This window comes from Rissa tridactyla, chromosome 6 (genome assembly GCF_028500815.1).
Source record: "Rissa tridactyla isolate bRisTri1 chromosome 6, bRisTri1.patW.cur.20221130, whole genome shotgun sequence".
In the NCBI taxonomy this organism is placed as follows: domain Eukaryota; kingdom Metazoa; phylum Chordata; class Aves; order Charadriiformes; family Laridae; genus Rissa; species Rissa tridactyla.
The window spans coordinates 2,331,913-2,350,129 of NC_071471.1; the positions used below are offsets into that span (position 1 = coordinate 2,331,913).

Here is an 18,217-nt window from a genome sequence, read left to right on the forward strand (position 1 = left end):
ATAGATAAATAAATAAATTCTTCAGCAGTTTCAGCAAGGGGCATTTAACATTGCTTCTATTAAAGAGACAGGCTGAAAGATAAACATAACTTTATACTGAAAGCACACACAATAATGCCAGAGCTAGATTTTACGTTTTTGCTCTTGGCTCATTAAGACATTTAGGCATATACTTGATGACCTCAGATTTATTTAATAAGTAACCATATGTCAAATTTTAGCCACAGAACCCATGAAAGAAGATTCCACCACCCCCCACCATTATTAAGCAGATTATATTCTTGTCCCAGTCAGTATCAAGAGAATTTACTGAGAGAAAGTACTTAAGCAGAAGCGGGGTAGGGACAAATTAACAGCTTCTTAAGTAGCTTTCCTACACCGAGCCGGAGGTTGCCACGGCCAGACCAGAACGCCGCCCCAGTAGCACTGTTTTTGTGAGAACAGCAGTGCTAGTGGGAAACAAGTTAGTCTTTGATGTCTCCGTCAGACAGTTTTTACAAGAGGCACGTGAAATACTAGTGTAGCTCATAAAGAGGAGGTTTCATGGCAGAGCCGTGGGGGAAGCCTTTAACCAGACAGCAACCTCCAACAGAACAACGACTTGGCACTGACAAAAATGAACGCGTGTTTCACTACACTTACAGGGACAACACTTTTTTCTTAGCTTGTTCTGGGACTATCAGCCAGCTGTTTACATACCTAAACCATTCTCATTAACAGAAGCCGTGTCAGACTCTGTCATTCCGTCCATAAGAACAGCATCTTCGTCAGTCCTTCGCCTGCGTGACCTCCTGCGCCGGTTGCTGCTGTGGTGAGACTCACTGGCATCCGTGTCCACAGTCTGGTCTGACTCCGTGTTATCGAGCAGGCTGTAGGGGTTGCTGTCCGGGTCTTTAAGCACTAAACAAACAAGAAGTTTCCATCTAAGATCCCGTGGTTACATCTAGCTTAATTTCCAGGCTGTGTCTGGAAGTTTCAAAACACAAAGCAACCTTACAAGAAGGCGTACTACGCCCAGCCACAGGGCTTCTGATTTCACACAGCTCCCCTCTGACTCTAACCCAACAGGAAACGTTCTGAGGCACCACAATGGGCACCTCTATTATTTCATGGCAAAGATTTCCAAGGGGACATTTAGAGAAATTTTACTGCTAAATGGGTAAAATACGCCTTTCGCTTCACAGCGGTGTGGTGCTTTTGACACTATTAAAGTGTTATGAATTAGCACAGTCAAATTCTGATAAAACATAAGATAACTTCCACGCTAGGATTTCTTCTCTCATTCTGTATCTAAATACAAGCTTAACTCGGAAGGCGACCATAGGGAACATGTTTTATAAACATTGATAATATCATTAGTGTGTGTCTGTAGTAGAGGAAGGAAATGAAGATCATCGTGAGCAGAAGATAAACAAATAAAAATCTAACAAGAAACTGTCACACAACTCTACTGAAATCCCTGTGTATTAAGGTTATAATGTAAAAACGGAGTATTTTAAAATAGTAAGAGGTTATACAGAAAACTGCCAGGAACAAAAACTAAATTCCAAATACGTTTGAAGCCCGGTACCAGAGCTAATGGATGACTTGCCACCACGAGGTCCACCACGCCCACGGCCTCCAGACACACTACGGCCCCGTCCTCCAGGACGCCGCCTGTTGTCACGTTGGTGTCTGCTCTCTCTATCATCTTCTCCTGCCAAGGACCAGTCACTAAGTTCATCTTTTCTCTCAGATTCTGTTTCAGAGGGATTAGAGAGCTCGGAGTTTGTACCTTGTACAAGAAGGAAAAGAAAATTGGAAATTAATATGAAATTTGGGATTATATTCTGCTTTCAGATTCTCACAGATGCCTTCCAACCAGCATGGCTGGTTATATATATATACACATATAACTATTAGAAGTAAATAAATTTATTAATATATACTTATAAGAGTAGATAAATGTAGATATAATTTTATATATTAAAATATATGCAACATATAAACTATAGATAGAGCATAGGTTACCTACATTTTTAAGATTCTCAACCTAAGTTTGTCTGCAATAACACGAGAAGGGCTCAAAGATTACCAAAGATAATGTATGTACACAGATAAATGAAGGACTAAACAGCGTTTCTTCTCTTTGTGCAAACACTGCAGGCATTTGGTGCAGTTTCTAGGCAACTTCTCTGAAATTCCCAAGGACAACTTTGCCACCCTATCGCTGATGGCTGTTGCTAAGCAACTCTTCAGGCTGTTGCAATGCTGCTTGAACAATTTAACTGTTCGTGTTAAATAGCAGCCATAATATCCCACCGTCTCTGAGCTAACCAAACCCACACAGCTTTTTACCACTTAAAAATTCCAGGTCTACTATTTATCGTAAGCAGCCAGGAGCTCTCCCTGCTAACCTTTCTGTAATAAAGATATTTAGACCCAACTGGTTCCAAGCTGCAACTCTTGCTATTTGGGGAAGGAAAAATAGGAAGTTTTCCAAATGGAAGTCTGTGGGTCAATAAACAAACTGAACAGCCATCATTATACTTTAGTCAAGCAATGCATTGGGAAATTGTAAAAAAAACCACACATTAACATTATCATCAGAATCAACCTGCCCACCACGGCATGATCCCGGAAACTACAGTCAGTGACGGAATATAAAATCCAAAGGAAGAACTTGTCTGATTCTGTACCAGAAGTGAGCTATGTGCAGATAATCAAGAATGACTTACTGTATTGAATCTATAGATTGTTTTTGTCCCTATTTACTGTTCCTTTGTGAAATACGTCTATATTCAGGTGCAGACTGTCTCCAGCTGGGGAGCTGCTGCTGAACACAAAGGAGATGCGCACAGCTCTAGGGAACTCAATAGCAGTTCCCTGGTTATTTAAAAATATATCACAACATCTCACTACATCTTAAACAAACCCTGTTAGTTCCAACCAAACTGAAAAAAACAAACAGGATTTTGTGCTGTCTCCATTTTAAATTATTTTGCTTTGCTTATCAAAAATACGTTCATAAGATGGCCGTGATCACAGACAAGCATATATATATTATTCTCCTCCTCAATCAGAACAGATGATGCTAATTCCAGATATTTTATTTTTTTTCAATTGTATCTCCTGAAGAGTACCTGTAGCTCTTTCCCTTTCCCAACTTTGTAAGATACAGCTGCTACCGTTGAAGGGCAAGATCTCACCAGAGTTCTGTTTGCTCATCTTTCCAATTTAAAACTTAACTTCAACAAGAACGTAAATCTGATTAGGTCTTTTGAGCTATGTAAAAAATAAAATGGCAATTCTAAATTTTTAACCCTCCCTTCACTCAACTCTGCTGAACACAAAGATATCCAGAGACAGTTCTGGATTCAGGAGTATCCATCCTGAGGAGTCCTCAGGAGATGCTGAAGGAAACTCACCGTAACCAGACGTGTAATTGGGGCCCCGGCGGCCTCTCCCTCTCCCGCTGTAGGACCTGGAGCCTTGCACCGAGGAGAGGGTGCTCTCGTCAGTGGTGTAACCCTTCTCTTTTTCAGGAGCTCGAGCAGAAGAAGGTCTGAAACCCATACCGATCTGACGCAATTGTTCATCAATCTGGAGCCTTTCCAGTCTTAGTTGTTCTACCTCCTACATAAAAACAAACAAAAAAAATTGCTGATAAAGAAACGTTCTTTCCCCTCACAAAATACCATCGTCCATCCAGTCACCTTAAAAACTAGCATTCCTGTGGGAGAGCTGACACCACCTCGGAGCTGGCTGCAAATAACAGAATTTATCTCCGAGTTCTGCAATCTCTGAGTTTTGGAAGAAATCTAAAAATCTTTCTCTTAAATTCCCATGCTGAAAGACTCTTTTTAAGACTACTATTACCTTTCTTACCTATGCTTTTCTAGTCAAACCACAAGTTTTCCAGTCTTTGTTTTTTTTTAAAAAAAAAGCCAACTGAGAAAGTAACATGATTCAAATTCATTCATTATTTCTGTTAAGTCAACACCACAACTCCATACAAAGCCAACTAATTTAAATGGGTCGTTGTTCTAATAGTCCATAGTATTAGTGTGATACTATTAGAAATTCCATCCCACCCCAACAGGGCATTAACCTCAGAACAACACAACACTAACAAAGATATAAAAAGTCGTGTGTTACTTCCCAAAAGCCAGTTAAAACAGTGTTCCTCACAGCCCACTCCTGCCAACGGCACCAGTACTATGTAACCACGGTAATGGATTTAGAGGCTTCCAGAACATCTCTGGACAAGGGCTGGGTTGAAGGCACCAAACCTTAAATCCCGATACACAGAGGAACAGTTTGTCAACTGCAAATACAGCTGAAGCTCAAAAATTCTGTTACTTCAACCACAGTTTCCCCTAGAGACTCTTTCCTCTGAAATACGCTTACCTTTAGATACGCGATGTGGTACTCTAAAAGAACTTGGACATTTCCAATGCTTTCTTTAGTACCAACAAATACAAATGGTACCATTCCCTACAGAAACAGAACGTCAAATCTTATTTTCAGAAAGAACATTACCATCAAAACAATGCTTTCTGTTTGAACTATAAAAAAATCTGTTCAAATTACGGAAGTGAACTACACAAGCAAAGACAGTAACTGATGCACTAGGAAGAGCCTGACTGGGGTGAAGGTCGGGGTTTATACGTTAAGGATTTAGGGCTGCCCAGCGTCCCCAACAACCTCTTCTGGCAGTTGAGGTACCCTGACATACAGCATTCACATCCTCCCCCAACCCCCCAACACAACTGCTGTGCGTGTTTATCACACAGGTGGAGGAGCATCCATAGGTTATCAGGAAGTGTCCAGTGGTTAATTAAACCAACTTTACAAGATAACCATTAGAGGATTTTCTTATGTTTTCATATATTTAAAATATGTGAACATTATTAACACTATCAATCCTGAATCAGTTATGCAGCTAAAGTACATATAGGAGAAAGACAAAAAAAAAAAAAAAAAGTCTTGCTTCAGCAGCAAAAGCTCTTTCTTGAATTGTTTCATATAAAATTTATTGCAAGATGCCAGTCTGAAAAAAAAGAAAAATTGTGCTCTCAATAGCCACAGAGAAGTTATAAAACTGGCTTCGTTAAATAATCCACAAGCATCTCTCCTAGAAAACTACCCCATGATTTTGTAACTGGACACCCCCACGATTACAGCTTGGCCATGGAAAAGGAGCTGCGCAGGCCATGAAGGCTGTATTTATAAACCGCACGATGATGCAGAGCAAACAGGCATCCCATTCTGGTGCCCCCCAGATTCTCACTGTCTGCTTATGTTTTCCTACATATTCTTTGTTAAAAGATTCAAGATGACTGGTTTGGAAAATAAAAACCTAATGATAGGAAGAAAGAATAAAGTACTCACATCTTCACGGGGCAGTTTGTTTTCATTATCTCCTTCAATTCTCACCCTGACGACTCCAGACTTGTCTACAATCTCCTGAATCACTTTTCCATTTTTTCCAATAACTTTCCCTTCAGAGGGCAAGAATGGTTAATTTTGCACCCGTGTGCAAAATATTTTCATGCATTTCTTGATATTTTAAGTTATGTATAACATAATTGTAACAACCACCTGACTCTCCTTCACCGTTCACACCCCAAAGAAAACCATACAGTGCCAGAAGAGGTGAAAACTTCCAAAATTAAACTATATATATGCACAGAATGACAAATATTGATGAAGATCACCACTACATTACAGAAAAAAATGTGTTTGTGTACAAACTAACGATGAATTTGCTGAATGTTAAAACAAGCTTTAACATTTAGTAGATGAGAGCATCGAGTTGCATCAGATACATTCTTTTGTAGAGGTCCTATTCGTATTAAAAACCCCAACAAAACGCTACACCTTAATTTGCTCAAGATATAAAACTTTGAAAGTGTAATTGTTAGGAGTTTGCACGTGAATTATTTAAATGATGTACTCTATAATGTGCAAGCTCTGAGCCCAAAACCCTAAGAGGTTAAAAGCAGAGCCTTTGATTTCTGCTTTGGATAACCCAACCTGCAGCTGAATCAGGGACAGCACCTGCATCCAGATCCTGCCCGTTTCTAGACCGAGCCCGAGAGTGACAAGCGCTGCTGGTTTATTCAGCAACTCAACACCATCCAACCACCACCTCGGACCAATCCGAGCCCAGGAGGAGGCAATGAGAGTCGTCTGATGCCATTCTTGCAACTCAATTGTAGTTACTGCCACATTAAATTCTGCAATTTAGTTTCAGCACTTCCAATTTTGGTTTTTTACTAGGATCTAAAGTTCAAATTACCATTAAATTAGACAGTGCAAGTCTGTAATCAAACCATTTTAAGTGTTAAAATCCTGACAAAGTATTACTCAATAATAATATATGTAATTTCCTATTAATTCCCTGGTACATATAGTTTTGAAAGATTAATCACTTTCTACTTAAATGGAGAAATCAAATATTGTACTGGCATCTAAATCTTCTTTGCAGAGTTGTGCTGATTAGGCTCCCTTTCCCCAAGTTTTAGCAGTATTACGTACCAACAAGATTTCTGGGAACTTGAATAAAATCCTCCACAAATTCCAAGTAACTTCTAGCCTTTTTCACTGCATCAGCAGTCTGAAAATGAATTAAAGAAAAAGGAGTTTATTTGTGAATGTACTATGTTAAAAATAAAACCTTGTAGCAACAGCTGTGAGCCTTCCAAACATCGAAATTATTTTCAAAAAGAGAAGAATAGTGACAAGATTAATCTAGTTTTAAGCTACATGTTAAAGAAAAATAATTCAGTAAAATGCCCAGAAACTAAATTCAGTGGTGAAGCAAAGCATCAGTAACGAAGAAAGCCACTTTTCTGATGCTATTTTAAGACATTTTAAAATATTATCTGCAACGTACCACAAAAACACCCCGGACATAAAATGTCTTACAGATGTATCTTGAAGCAGTTTCTAGTAGACCTTAATTGGGAAAAAACAACTAATTATATTAGTTTTCTCCAAAATCAAGACACAATTTTCAAATCTAGAATCCATCTATTAAAAAATTAATATCATAATTATCACAAAGATTTCGTACTGAAAATAAATTTGTAAGAGGTCCTACCAACATTCATAGAAACTTCAGCTTACAAGAATACCACGTTAAAAGAAACTTTGGATCATGCATCTCATTTCACCCGAGGTCGCAGTAGTTCTATGGCTACGACTAGATGGAAAGCCATAAAACTGTAGTTTAACCTCTGCATTTTCCTCTAAGCTGCTTTGGAAGCATCCAGTTTTTCTCAACAGAAACTGTGCTACCATTGATATCGCCAGCAATATAGATTTATTTTGCAATTTTTAGCATCACTTTTAACATGTAATACGCTACTATGCACAGAGGGCCACATGTGAAAAAATGGGGGAGAAGAAAATGAATTTTAAGCTTATTTGCCTCTTGACAGTATCTAAAGATGATGTGACCTGATAAAGATAAGACATTTCCAAGGCCGAAGGCAATGGCAGAACTTTACAGGATCACTGCAAGCAGCCACTGGCTTTACAGCTTTTCCCATAAGAAAGGTGTACTGGTTTTTCAGAACAGCCTAAATAAAACAGCCGTTAGAAGTTCTCTCCTCTAGGAAAATTCCACTGTCTTACACAGTATTCAAGAGAACAGAAAGAAAACAACAAAATCAGTCACAGAAACTTTGTTGTAACAGACAGATCCATTTTGCATGCAAGTCTTAATACCAAGCACTGTTTGCAAATACACGTTAATCTTTGGGGAATAAACACTGCCAGAATGACAGAAGTAGCTTCTCCTCCAGGTGTGCGCACACTTAGAGGCCTGGCCACCACAACCCACTCCATCTGCTGGAACGGGACTCGCCGCGGAACGGCTGGGAGGCTGCGGTCAGGGAATCTGGCAGCAGTCAGACACACTGGGGGTTCAAAGGTGCAGCAGCACCGCGGGAAGGTGTAAGAGCGTACAGACACAGCACACCACTCTCGAACTGGCAGGAGGTAGGAAGTTTTCTGTTTTCGCTACAAAAATTTTTCAACTGCTGTTTCTCTCTTGTCTTATGCTTGACTGGAAACTGAGCCTGAATCAGGAATCCGCCTGAATTCCATATCATCTCTACACTGCAAGTAATACTGCAACCAAAGAACTCTCCTTCCAGAATGCTGGTTTTTAGCCACAGTTCACCTACAATGTTTTCCAAGACAGGACAGTGTCATTGGTTAGTGGGGACAACTCCTGTCAGTGTTCTCTTATAGCTTTATTATTGAATGACAGAAATTAAATGACAGTTAATTCAGGCTACAAAGATCCTGAAACAAGAAACAAAGCTTCAAATTAGCAACAGCAAAAGTGTGGAATTAAGGAACAAGTATCAGCATCTAGTCAGTAATGACAGCTTTTGAGCAGGTTTCATTTTATACTAATGCCTCAGCCCTTTCATCTCTCATGTTTTAGGCAACACATGAAACAAGAGCACGACCAGCTCCTGCATCTTTCCAAGCAGGGAAGTCCTAGAACAAGAAGAAATATATAAATCTCTACTTCTGGCAGAGGTCAAAATGCTAGCATGAGAAACATGGGCTAACTGGATTTCAAGAGAACGAAACAAGCAACCAAGCCTGGAAAACAGGTGAAGAGGAAGGCACTGCTGGGAGCAGAGGCTACGCTGCACCCTCAACCCAACTGCTAACATGGTACAACTTCAACACACATTAGCAATTTTTCACCTTCCATCAACTCTACACATAGGACACAATCAACTAAAGAGTTCACAATGCCCTGCCTCAGAGGTATGTTAATCAGTTCTTCCCCAAATAAAGACAAAGGAACAGTGATGGCTTTCGCAGAAGCAGAGTCAGGATGAGCCACTGAACAGCTGCTGTCAGTGGCAGTTCTCCAGTGCACCCTCTGCACACCTACACTTCGTTGCAAGCACTCAGAGTTCTTGTGCGAGTGCAACCTGTACCACTCATTCACACCCCAAGGTGAGACAGCACGTAAAGCTGATTTGGACAATGTAGTCTTTGTTCCTCACAGTCAGTAACACAGAAAAGGAAAAGAAAAATAATTTCTCTCTCTAAAAATCAGTGTGCTCATGGATTAAAGACCTCAAAGTATCTCAGTTACTAGTAACTGCCTTTCTAAATTTGAATGACGGTCTACATATCTGTTCGTGCTCTGGTTCCTTCCCATAGTAGCCTGTACAATCACCACATGTCCAGGTTACCTGAAGAGTCTTCAACTGAAAGATCACATGCAGAGTATTTTTCTAAACTCAGCATTATACCTTTTGCAGCAGGAGAGTTCTAAATGAGAGTCAAACAAGAACTGTATGGCTGTAGATTTTAGGGAAGATGTTTTGTAAGATGGTCACTAATGTAGATCTAGTAGCTACACGCTGGTGGAACACACTCCTATTACAAATGGTGGATCTGTCTCAGGAGTCTCACACCAGCTTCTGGGACAAGGTTTCAAAAGTCTCTCCAGAGTCCTGGTAGCTCTTTTACACCTTCCCCAACAGAAAAAAAGTGAAATCTACCTCTGGGAGTCATTTGAAAAGCCTCATCTCATGCAGATAAAGACAAAGTCCTCCTAAGTCATGGCAGGGAACAATGCTTTTTCCATTGCGATGTAAGTCTTAAGACATAAAATAAAAGGCGTATTAGTCTCCTGGTTTAAAAATGGAACTGAGCTTATGAAAACTCCAAAGGGAAAACAAGTTTTCTTATTTTCTCCAACGGGAAAACAAGTAGGAACAGTCTCCCGAAAAAGCCAGGATAGACAGGATCTCGCTATCCTTCAATCCAAAAGAATGGTTACCATACAGTTAAGTATCTTTAAAAAAAAGGTACAAGAGGGAAGTCCTAGGAATTGCACAAGAATTGAATGCAATTCAATTTTGCCAGTAATGAAGGTGTAAGAGAAGCTTTCCTGGTTCTGATAAGGCCCCTCCCTCGCTGGGGAAGCACAGGATTTCAGAAGTAGGGAGCGTCCAAGCTCTGAAGTTCACAGTACTGTGCTCTCTGTAACAAGCAGCAGTTCAGGCAGAAGGCAAAGGGTCTTGGAATCGAAGTGGTCTGGATCAGGTAAGCGAGAAGGCATGAATGGCATCCCATACAGTTTAGCCTCCTTCTAATCATGTAGGTTTCCAATATTCTTTAAAATTCATCTCCCTGTTCCTTCCCTCAAAGATTTGGGCCCCAAACAACACTGAACTTTTATTTGTATACAAAATGTTAGCTATGGGAGACCCTCAGACCCTGACTACAATGTCAAGGACACTGGATCACAGCTCCCACATCTCTCAGCCTAACATTGTCTGCCCGTGCATTCAGCCACTAGCACCTGGCCACTCGCCAAATCCAGCTGAAAAGGAGCAAAAAAAGCAGAGGAGTATACCTAGACGCTGAAACCCTTGTCACGTGGAATATTTAGGTTGCCTGGCTTTTTTAGAAGCAGCTATCGCTTCCAGAGAAGACAAGGCTGGATGTGTCCAATGGCATTTTTATTTAGGAGGCATCTGGTATTTATAATCTCTGCTGTGCATGACTGTGAGAGCCTGGTGAGTGTCATAGCCTTTCCACAAGTTTCAGTGTCACATCATTCACGTTGAAGAGACCGAAACTGGAACACACTACACGTTCTCCTGCATTTGAACTTGCCCAATTCTTCTTCATGAACCGTGAGATGTGATTTACCGGTAGTACTAGATCAAAGAGGATCTGTTGCCACCCTGATACCCTGGAAGCGTTTGAGGTTTCCAAAAAAAGGACACAGTTCAGAGACACTGAGGAATACAGAAGTTTGTCCTCCCCTCATCAGTATCAACTTCATTTGACCCTTGGATCACAATCAGCTTCTACTCCTGACATGCATGGAACATAATTCAAGACCACAGATTTCCTGAAACAGTAGAAAACCAAGGATTTCTAGAAGTGTTAACACCAGAGACTCAAGTGTTAGTGGCACCTGTAGAGTTGGTAACATGGGATAAAAAAAAACCCTCAAGAGATGTTCTGACAGGGCTCTGGTGACAGTGGCATCTTTGTCACTACTCTTCTGCCTCCTGAATGGATCATTGTTTTGGTCCAAATACCAGCCACATTTCAAAGCACTTGTGAGATTTGAAGCACATCAGTTAAAGAGTCATGCAAATGGAAGTAACTTGGAGCGAACCAGCATTATTTTGCCAAAGTCAGCATTAAATTGTCAAAATAAAAGGGTTAGAAACAGCAGAAGATGCCTTAACACGTTTGGCTAGGTCAGAGGAGCAGACACCACACAGCGAAACACACATGAACTGGAAGCGGGGAAGAAGAGAACCAACAGGAACAGCATATACAGTCTGAAGGAAAAAACCAAACATCTGCGATCAAGTGAAACAGCAGCAAATGATACTTCTCTTTTTGACCAAGATGCACAGTGCAGTTACAGAATCTGTGCATCAGCACACGGACTGATTAGGACAGAACACATCTTACAGAGGTCACCGCTGCAATGAAGTCTTGTATTTCAAATAGACGTAGCACAAGCTGCCATAGCGTGAACATGCACATAGACAGTCAGAATACTCAGCTATTTGCAATTCTTAGTTCTGGGCACAGCTCTCACCACTCTAAATGCAGATACAGAGTGAAATGCTCATAAGACTCTTACAAAGTTTCCCCCTTACCTCTCCGTAGATTCTGAATGTACCAGTATCCTCCTCAAGTTCAATAGCAGTAACTCCTGGAACCTTTCTGGCTTGCTGTATGTTACTGCCATGCGTTCCTATAGCAAGTCCCATTAAATCTTCTCTGACTACAAATTCCTCGTGAAATGCTGCAGCAAGCTGTTTCGTGCACTGAAGGGAAAACAAAGTAAGACTTGTCCATATGTACTCAGTGTAATATACAGTTACATGCTCAGTTTCAAGCAACAAGAATTACAAGCTATGGCTTACTTCTAAGTGTTTTGTAGCTTCTTCGTTCCTTGACATAAGCATAAGCTTGGTACGAATGCTGCGCAAATGCATGTCACTCAGTATGTTCACTCGCTTCACTGTTGCTTCACTGGCAGACTACAAAAGAGAAGGAACATGATGTTTCATTTTTAAAACAAATCCACATTTAAAGAATAAATCAGGAACCTATTTAAACTAAATCATGAACATGATCTAAGTTGCCAGTACTTACGTGGACATTATTCTTCCTCAAAACAGAGCATGAGAAATACAGCACCACCTCTGCAAACCAACAATTTCCTGTTCTCACTCACAGCATGTTTTACACTGAAGATTTTGCTGCTGGGTATACACAGTAACTCCTTCCCCTTGATGCTCCCCAGACAAACAAGTTAAATATCATTCTACCATATACATACTTGTCACTCACTGTCTGAATGGCAAAGCGAAGGAGATGAGCAAGGAAAACGCAATTCTGGAGAGTGAGGTTCGAGTAGATGGTATTAAGTAAGCAGAACTCTGAAGAGAAACTAATGCTCGGAAAAGTCTACATAGTAAGAGAAAACTGTCACAGAAGAATCTAAGTGAACAATTCCTTAATGGCTATGCTGAACTGGTGCAGTTCTTCACGTGGAAACACAGCTGTAGGTCAAGGTGCCCAGTGTAATACAGTACGGGGGGAAATCTACTGCTCCAGAGCAGAGTAAACTCGAGCTGGCTTTGAGCCATCCGCACAAATCAGTGAAACGCCACTCAGTTGTGGATGGCAAAAATCGTAAAAACAGCGAGACTGAAAGCGGCTCCTAAATGTAGGCTGTATGCCGTGCAGTACTTGTAGCCTGCCAAAAGGCCTGCCCCCAAAGATAAAACTTAAACACATCTACTTAAATCTCTCACAATTTGCACAGCTTGACAAGATAAACCACTTTCTACACAAATATGCAGGCTGGCTATATACTTCCCATAAAGAACATACTGAAAATTCATGCAACATTTACATAGAAATAATTACTTACCAGTATTATTAATTGAGCAGTTTCAGCATGATAAAAAATTCTACATGCTCCCACAGCTTTCTTGAAATCTTTATGTGCATTTTCATTAGCACACCTAAGGAGACAAAACGACTGTCACTTCAACAAGCTGCATCAAAACGAACCATGTAATATCACAATGAGAACCAAGAATGTTTCAGGAGTTTCAGGAGAAGACCCTTCAGAAACTGGAAAATTCCTGTTCTCCTTAACACGGTTCCAGTCCTTATTTCTCCATGGACTGAATGTCATCACGGTTATTTCACGAGTCTTGGTACCAGAGGCCCACTGTGAGTGCACCACCTCTACAAGCCCCAAGAAAGACCCAAAGCTCCCACCTCAGAACTTGCTCTTTGTCCCCACACCAAAAGCTCGGCAGGGATCCCAGTCAGCAGTTTCTAAACCAGCTACTGCAGCCACAGCCACCCTTAAGGTTCTTCACAGGGACTTGTAAACTGCCCTCCGAAGTATAAGCCGAGTGGGTTTTTCCCCCCTCAAACACAGTACATGCCTTATTAAAGTGGGCAGAGCTACTCACGCATCTCTCAGATCTTCAGGAACATCCACTGTGCACTTGAAAAAGGTGTTCTTTTTGACAGTTTTATTTTGATTCACAGGTCGAAGTCGTTCATAAGTGACAATTTCATTGTAAGTGGCATCACAAGCAGCATATTCAATGACATAAAACTATAGAAGAAATTTTTTTTAAAAAACTTCAGTAAGGAACAAAGAGCAACATTACCAGGATCACCAAGAAAGTACAAAATATGAATATATATACTAAAACATGAATCTGAGTTGATATAATGCTGCAATTCTACACAAATGAGCCTGGACATATTTCGGCACCCATATGATACCTCAGAGAAGTCAGGGCACTGTATCAGCATAATTTCAGTCCCCCACAAAATCATCTTCAGTTGTTTTTTCTCATGCCCATCCCTCTTCAAACACCTACTTTAGTCCAGTTCAACTTCCAAAATTCAAAATGTTTACTAATTCTAAAAATAACCTAATAGAGAAGCAAACACAATTTATTCTTCACAGAAATGTCTGCTCTGCAATAGTTTTTTTTGTTTCTTTTTTTTTTTTTTAAGAAAAGGCAAATCCACTGATTCAATGGGCAAACTACCTGTGAACAATGTAAGATCAAAAGGAAAATAAAAATACAATCTGATACACGCTACCCCAAATCAAGGAAGGCAAGAGAACTAAGAAGACTTAATAGCTACCAATAATCTACTCCCACACTTCCACCTGACACACGCAAGTAACAAAGCAGCTTGTGTGCAGAGCATCCCTGAGGCCTGGCTTTGTGTAAGGGATGCAGCCTCCTGCCCCCCCGCCACCTCTGTGCAATCTGGCAGTGCAGCAGTGCTTCCTCCCTCAAAACTGGCACCTGCTTTTGTCAACACACACAACTTACTCCAATTATCAGGAAAGGTAAATCACTAAGGTCACAAACACTTTTCCACATGCTATTTTTCAATTTCTAGTTTTAGTTTAGCTTTGGTATCATCCTAACCATATAAAGCTGCTTTTGAAACGTATGACAAACCAAGTTAAGTAATAATAATGAAAAATAAATACTAAGCAGGCAACTAAACTGAAGATAACTACGACTATACGCTTAAAAAAACCCCTCCTTCTATAGTTAAAGATAATTCTGGTTCTCAGAACAATCACAAAACTAACTATCATTAGACAGATGCATTGTTTGTGAATTTCACATTTACTTTGAGGAAAAAATTTGAATACAGAACCACGTTAAAGACTGTACAAAGAAGCCAAAATTGAACTCTGAGGGTTTTTTGGGGGGACAATTCCATAAAGTAACTAATTTGAAAATGCTGTATTTTTCCTGTCAAAAATACTAGAAAATTAATAATTGGATAAAACTGCATTTAAATTCAGAATTAAAAATTTTTCTTTTGCAACTTTTTAAATAAGCAGCACAGCAAGGTAACTCACAGTAAAATTCCAAATTTCTGTGACATATAAGAGAAGCAGATGAGCCCCAAAGGACAAACTCTATCATTTAAATTGGCTTCTCCCATTTTCTTAACAAGCTGTTCATCCGCAAGGACCAAGACACAGAATCTTCCTTTGATAACTGTTTACCACCACCTTGCCCTCACACAGCTCAACAGCACTTACTATTTGTTGAGTCTTTGAACAATATCAGAAATTGAGCAACTTTTTTTTCCCTCAACCCCGCTTCCTTCAGTTTTAGGAATCTAATACAGTAGAAGCATTAAAATACAGGACCCTTCCTACCATGAAGCTAAATTCTCTTGCTGCCATTTCACAAAATAAAGCTTTAATGAGACTGTATCAGACACTGCCAAGCTCTACTCTGTAACAGTCAACGTAAAACACAAACTTGACATCGTTAAAAGCAAACCAGCTGGTGTCTTTCCACTACACTCACTAGAAAACCCCAAAAGAGAACCCACAGCAACACACATTGATCGTTACAGCATGCTTCATTTATGGACTTTAAACAGACTCTAACCACAGGTGAGGCGTACTGTACTGCTTTACTTAATTTTTAGCGCCAAGTTCAATTCGCAAAGTATGTTTGTTAGAAGTCCTGTTCTTATGCATGCATAGATTACTCCAAGCAATTAAACTACTAATAATTGAAATTACTTGCTCAGCTATAAAACTCCAACCCTCGGGTGCGTAATGCAGCATGGGTCACTCCAAAGTGATCTCAACGTGTAATTCTGTTTTGTCATGGTTTTATATTTGTAGTACTTTATTCATAGTTTTTCCATCACAAAGACCTTTCATATTTACTGTATTAACATAACAGCATTCCACGAGTAGGTTTTAAATTAATTTACCTCTCCTTTCATCATTCGAACTTTTGCCAGCCACCAGCCACAAGGTTCTTGGTCATTTGCTCTAGAATAAACCTGAAAATGAAAGTAGTAAGAAGCACTGAAAGCACACACAGACAAAATTCACTTGCCTGCACATATAACAAATAAAGAACATCCCAACTTTTCTAGTTTTCATTAAAATGGCACAGTATTCTACATAAAGTAGTTTTTGTATCAATTATGCAGGCATGTGCTTCTTGCACGAATTTTTTATTTTGCACTACAAGGACTATGAACGTATTTCCTTTGCAGACATTACTGACAATTCAATAGAAATTTCTCAAGGAAGACAAAACCTCGGCTCAACACTTAGTCAGGGGCACTTCCTCACTCAATTCAAACATTATCTTCACACTGAAAAGTTCACACATAGAAGTAAATCCACAATTAAGATTTTTGGTTTGCCCTTAGCTAACTGGATATACCTAGGACTACTGAAATGAATCAGTCACCATATGACTACATGTGACACATTTAAAAAACGCTACCCAGTTAATGCAAGATCAGATATAGAACAGATGACTTCTGAAACTTTCGTTTTCCTCAGCTTCTTTAAGTTTCATTTACTCCTTACACACTTCGGACAGGCCAGAGTCATTTGTATGCAGACTAAACAGGAAGTTTTGCAATAGCACAGAGGTAGAAAATAATCCTTTAAATTTAACCTCTAACAAAGCCAAAAAATAACATGTATTTCAAATAAAAAAAACAGAAAACCCCAGCACCTACACTACGTTGCTTCTTAGATTACTAGCCCCAAACTACAAAGGTATCCTAAAGAAACTCATTACTTTGATTTTAAAGACAAGTAAAGTAAAAAGCAGAAGTTAAACTAATTACTAAATATAGTAAAGATAAAAATAATACAATGACCTGGGAACAGAAGATGCAACTTCTAATTCCCTGGTTTAAAATATCATTTCTAATTAACAATGTTTCTCTGTAAAACAGTATAAGTCACAGAATTTCCTACCAGTTTGTATCAGATATTTTATCTAGGTTAATGCTCTTGTTATTGGAAGAGCTTTATTACAGTTTCACATCAAAACATCTCCAACAGTTATATTCCAGATTAAAAATGAAAATTACCTAGGGGTTTTTTTTTTAAATTCTAACAGTTTCAGTTACTTTAAAATTTAGGTTTTGAGAAAGCTCTACTGGTACTTCTGCAAAAAACCTGAAACGTCACAATTTCACTGAAAGCCTAATAAATCCACTACTAGAGACAGTCTCCTTTTTAAAACTTCACTTTGCTAACGTACTTACAGTATCACCACCACCTTGAACAGACAATCAGTGACACGTAAGGACAGTTCATTAGGATAGACTCACCTCCACTTCATCTCCTTCACCAATTTCTTTCTTGATATCAGGGGGTGGTGGTAATCTGACTTCATTAAAGGGTACCTGGCGCTCTGGTTGCCAACTGAAAGTTGAAAAGACGTTACACGTTATTTCTACAATTTTCCTCTTGTTTTCTTAGTTTTATTTTTAGCACTCTGAGTTTAGTTAAAACACACTCTTCCCATATAATCAATGTTTCTTCATTGCTAGAAAGCAAACCTTATAAGCAAAGGAAACAAAATAATCCTGTCAAGACAAAAATAGTATCTGGGAAGATATTTAATGACAAAATAATTTTTAAATTAACTGAAAAATTTAACTTGACTCGATTCACTAAATGGCTTTCATAAAACCCCAATGAAAAGACTTATTAGATGAGGTACTTACATTTCTACTGTTCAACTGATAAAGCCTTTATACAGATGTAAGCTTAACTTCGCAGTCCACCATGGGGTTCATCCATTTCTTCACCTCATACTTAATGTTTCAACAGCTTACCATCAATGTGTTAAGAAGTCCAGGAAAATCTGATCATTAACAAAACTTTACATTTCTCCCTACGAACTTGTTAACCCTCTCCAGTAAGTGTCTGGCAAACAGATTCAGTTCAAAACATACCTTTGTATCTGTTTATCAACACCAATTACTAGGCATATAAAATTAAAATTTTACCTTCTTGAACAAAAAGGCTATTTATTTCACTGTGGCTGGTCCACAAAGCATTTTATTTGTAGAAGCATGTGTTTCAGGTGCATTTTACAAAGACTACTAGGGCAATTCACATCCTCTGTGTTCTCCTGAAACTCCTTCTCCTCCTACTCTGTGAACATCACAGAACACCACCAGCTCGCTCTCACTGTTAGTCAGAAACCCACCCGAAGACCCTACACACATTGAAATAAAACCAGGGGAAAACACCGCCCCCCAAAAAAACTTATTAACTTAGAATATCTGAGGCACTTCGACAGTATCTGTCAAAGCATTCCAATGTCCATCATTTATGCCCATGCTAATCGAAGTC

At 39.4% G+C, this 18,217-nt stretch overlaps 1 protein-coding gene across 4 annotated transcripts in view; it reads right to left on the bottom strand.

Annotated features, from left to right (window-relative positions):
- The window catches only part of FXR1 (FMR1 autosomal homolog 1), a 35,664-nt gene that overhangs the window by 4,505 nt on the left and 12,942 nt on the right, over positions 1 to 18,217 (bottom strand). For 3 of the 4 annotated variants that reach the window (XM_054207476.1, XM_054207473.1, XM_054207475.1), the window contains exons 3-14: positions 17,185 to 17,278; positions 15,814 to 15,885; positions 13,503 to 13,651; positions 12,947 to 13,040; positions 11,931 to 12,047; positions 11,661 to 11,831; positions 6,523 to 6,601; positions 5,374 to 5,483; positions 4,390 to 4,476; positions 3,408 to 3,615; positions 1,571 to 1,774; positions 700 to 900 (exon numbers count right to left, since the gene is read on the bottom strand). In XM_054207476.1, the coding sequence (XP_054063451.1) occupies positions 700 to 900; positions 1,571 to 1,774; positions 3,408 to 3,615; positions 4,390 to 4,476; positions 5,374 to 5,483; positions 6,523 to 6,601; positions 11,661 to 11,831; positions 11,931 to 12,047; positions 12,947 to 13,040; positions 13,503 to 13,651; positions 15,814 to 15,885; positions 17,185 to 17,278 (1,586 nt within the window). The remainder of the gene's footprint in view (positions 1 to 699; positions 901 to 1,570; positions 1,775 to 3,407; positions 3,616 to 4,389; positions 4,477 to 5,373; positions 5,484 to 6,522; positions 6,602 to 11,660; positions 11,832 to 11,930; positions 12,048 to 12,946; positions 13,041 to 13,502; positions 13,652 to 15,813; positions 15,886 to 17,184; positions 17,279 to 18,217) is intronic. The other variant, XM_054207474.1, reaches the window with a different exon arrangement.